The sequence below is a fragment of the Corvus brachyrhynchos genome, unplaced genomic scaffold, assembly GCF_000691975.1.
Source record: "Corvus brachyrhynchos isolate BGI_N302 unplaced genomic scaffold, ASM69197v1 scaffold101, whole genome shotgun sequence".
In the NCBI taxonomy this organism is placed as follows: domain Eukaryota; kingdom Metazoa; phylum Chordata; class Aves; order Passeriformes; family Corvidae; genus Corvus; species Corvus brachyrhynchos.
This window is the reverse complement of record NW_008237239.1, coordinates 11,929,726-11,932,853: the sequence shown is the minus strand read 5'-3', so window position 1 is coordinate 11,932,853 and position 3,128 is coordinate 11,929,726. Positions and strand designations below refer to the sequence as shown.

The window sequence follows — 3,128 nt, the reverse complement described above, 5'->3', positions numbered from 1 at the left end:
ATATATAAATATATATATATAAAACAAATTATATATATAAAAATGATATAACAAAAATATCCAAGTATAACGTAACAGGAAATAAATATATGCTCACCTTGGCCAAGGACCACCATGTCATTCTTCAATGTTTTCAAGACCACAAATAATGTTGGATACTCAATTATTACTTTGCCTTTCAGATTGTCTAGAAGGCTTCTACTGGCATCCAGTTCATTGTACCTTAAAAATAACAGGAAGTTTACTTTGGATTTTAATACTAGCAAGGACATAATGTACATTTTCTGGGGAAAAACAAACGTAAAAGGCTTTCTGTCATTTCACATGATTTTCACGTGATACCATGTCCAGAAGAACTATCTTATAATTCAAATTACATATCCAGTCTTATTCTCCAACTGCACCATTTTTTTAAACCCTCCTAACACATAAAGAACAAAGGGAGAATGAAAGACAAATTTCTCTGAGGTTTGAAATGTTTTATTATGTCTTAATGAATATCTTCAGCAAATGAGATATGGACATAGGGCTATCAAAATGGACACATTATCAAAATCTGATTCTAAATTAAAAATAACACTTAATATTCTACTTACGGGTTTTAACACTACAGGTTTAATTTACATGATTACTAGTGTACCTTACTTATCACGTTTGTGAATTACCTAGTGAAGCCCTAGGAAGATGAAGTAAAAAGCCTACCTGAACAACTACTAAAGCACGGGTATACTGGAAGCACTTAGAGCTCTGTTTTTGTAGGAGAGACACCCTTTTTCTGATACAGGAGCATTGCAGCAATAATTTCTAAAAGATGGTACAACACCCCTGTTATGCCAGAGCAAATCTCTGCTTACAGCATCATCAGAGCCAAGCTCCCTGCAGAAATCCCCACGTACGTGGGTGCTCCAGAGGCACAGGACTTGGATGTGCGGTCCTTTCCCAGGAAAGGGCTCCTCTTCACCCCGGAGGATGAAACCAGGTACATAACAAATGATACCACAGTAATGAAAAGTAAACTCAGCACCCTCTCCACAATTACTCTCTCAAACTGTAACGTTCTCTCCCAACTGTCTAACTAGAAACTTGGATGTGGGATTTTGGGGAAAGGAAGGGGTATTTCAAAGGCTTCTGAAAGAGGGACCTTGTTGCTTTCACTTGCTGTCACTGCGGCATCCGAAGGATGCTCTGATACTTTTACGCTGCAATCTGAGTGGTGCAATTCTTTCTGTAAGCAGCATTATTAAATTACCACTAAGCTGTTGTATCAGCTAAGGGCAAATGAAGTTCAAAACCAAAATATACTGTAGGCAGTACGTGGAGTATTACCCGTAGCTACTCTATCTCCTCTGATCATTAACATTATGCAGTTGTGTTTTCTTTTGCCAAAACCAACATGGGATAGGTGAAGGAAATGATATACTTTACTATTTACAATAATGTGTGATTAAAAGCAGTACACTGGGAGTCAGCACACAAGAAGAATATTGGAGGTAAACCAAGAACTGAGTTCCTGGGATTTAAGGGGGACTTAGTTTGAGCAAAAATTCTGTCATATTCAACTTCAAATCATCATGAAAATATTTGGTTTCATGTTTCTCTCAAGCCAAAGTAATTACGACCTCTTCTTACTGAAACCCTTTAAAAGGGATAACAGTGTATTACATTTCTTATTGAATGAATGCATTCATAACCTGTGGATTAACACACGTGAACAGAAACATATTTACTGCTTTATTTACAGTACTCTAAATGCAAAGTACAGCAATACCTTTCCTTTGGCAAGAACCCGAACACATTCCTTTCTGGTTAAGCAAACATTTACCACCAAGAGGCCAAAGTAATTCACATGCCACAATACACTTTCCATTATCTCACATTTTAGACAAAACATCTTTAGCGTCCAGCTTGGCATAAGATAAAACATTTGTACTTAAAACTATTTTATGATAGTAAATTACTGAAGTGTTAGATCACTGAGTCAGAGCTTTACCTTTTTTTGTTAAAGTAAATTTTATTGGTTGACAGTGATAGAGAAAACATTTAAATTTTTAGTGCATAATGTGAGCTGTAAACTTCAGGAAGACTATAACAAAGGAACTTAATGCTTCTCTTATTTAAACTTGTCTGTTACTGTATATGCTATCCAAAAGATCTCAGTCTACCACATTCTCTACTTCATACACAGGTGCAAGTTGAGGTTTTCTGCTAATCCACCTGTCAGGCTCTTCCTTGACTGTGCATGCTTAAGACATCTCAAAAGAAAACTATTATTTGTCACATCAATTCCAAATTCTAATAAGGAACAGCTCCTGAGTAAGACCGATTTTTCAGGTTATCTCTGAAAGACCACTTCATGATAAAAATCTTCACAATTTCATCCCAGAACTAGAACAAAGTCACACATCAGAGGGTGAACAACAGATACCTAAGGGCAAGAGAAAACTACTCTGTAGGGTTTAACCAGAAACCTACACACACACACACACTTTCAATTTTTACTTATGAAAAGGCTAGACCTCTTTGGAGAAAAATGAAATGAAATGGCATTTGTAACTTCCTGTAGTGATTATTCACCAGGATGAGCTGAGGATGTAGGGTAACACTGGAATAGTAGACCTTTCCATGTATGTGCAGCAAATTGGTCTCACCACAAGCAGGAGATAGAACAGGGAGAACCTCACAAGCAGATATTACCGGATACCCTTTCATCACCACTTTTACCTACTAGTTTTCTATCCCTGGGACTACGTAGCCTGCTTAGGAAGAACCCATAAGGAGTTGTAACCTTCTCCAAACCCATCCTTCACTGTGCATTTCAACTGACAACCCAGTAAAATGAACAACCAGTGTAAGTCTATCCTTTCACTTGGACTCTCAAGATTCAGGACCAGCTGTAGGAACCAGCTTAACTGAGGCTGTCATCCTAAGCAAGCTCCTTCAGCCCTTCATGCCAGGATGGATTTGAGATAAGCCTGGCTCCAAACTAACTGACCATACCAACAAAACCATTGCCTTAATACCCATCTTCACATCTTTCTTTTAAACCCTTTCCCTGCTTTCTCTTTTCTCCCACTGTCCCATTCATACTAATCATCTGCACTATGGCTTCCCAATCCCTGTATTCACCA

General features: G+C 37.7%; 1 protein-coding gene across 2 annotated transcripts in view; it reads right to left on the bottom strand.

The window, feature by feature from the left end:
* Positions 1 to 3,128, bottom strand: part of ZNHIT6 (zinc finger HIT-type containing 6) — a 29,851-nt gene that overhangs the window by 5,375 nt on the left and 21,348 nt on the right. Inside the window, exon 8 of one of the 2 annotated variants that reach the window (XM_017729961.1) lies at positions 98 to 222. In XM_017729961.1, the coding sequence (XP_017585450.1) occupies positions 98 to 222 (125 nt within the window). Of the gene's footprint in view, positions 1 to 97; positions 223 to 3,128 lie in introns of those variants that run through there. The other variant, XM_017729964.1, reaches the window with a different exon arrangement.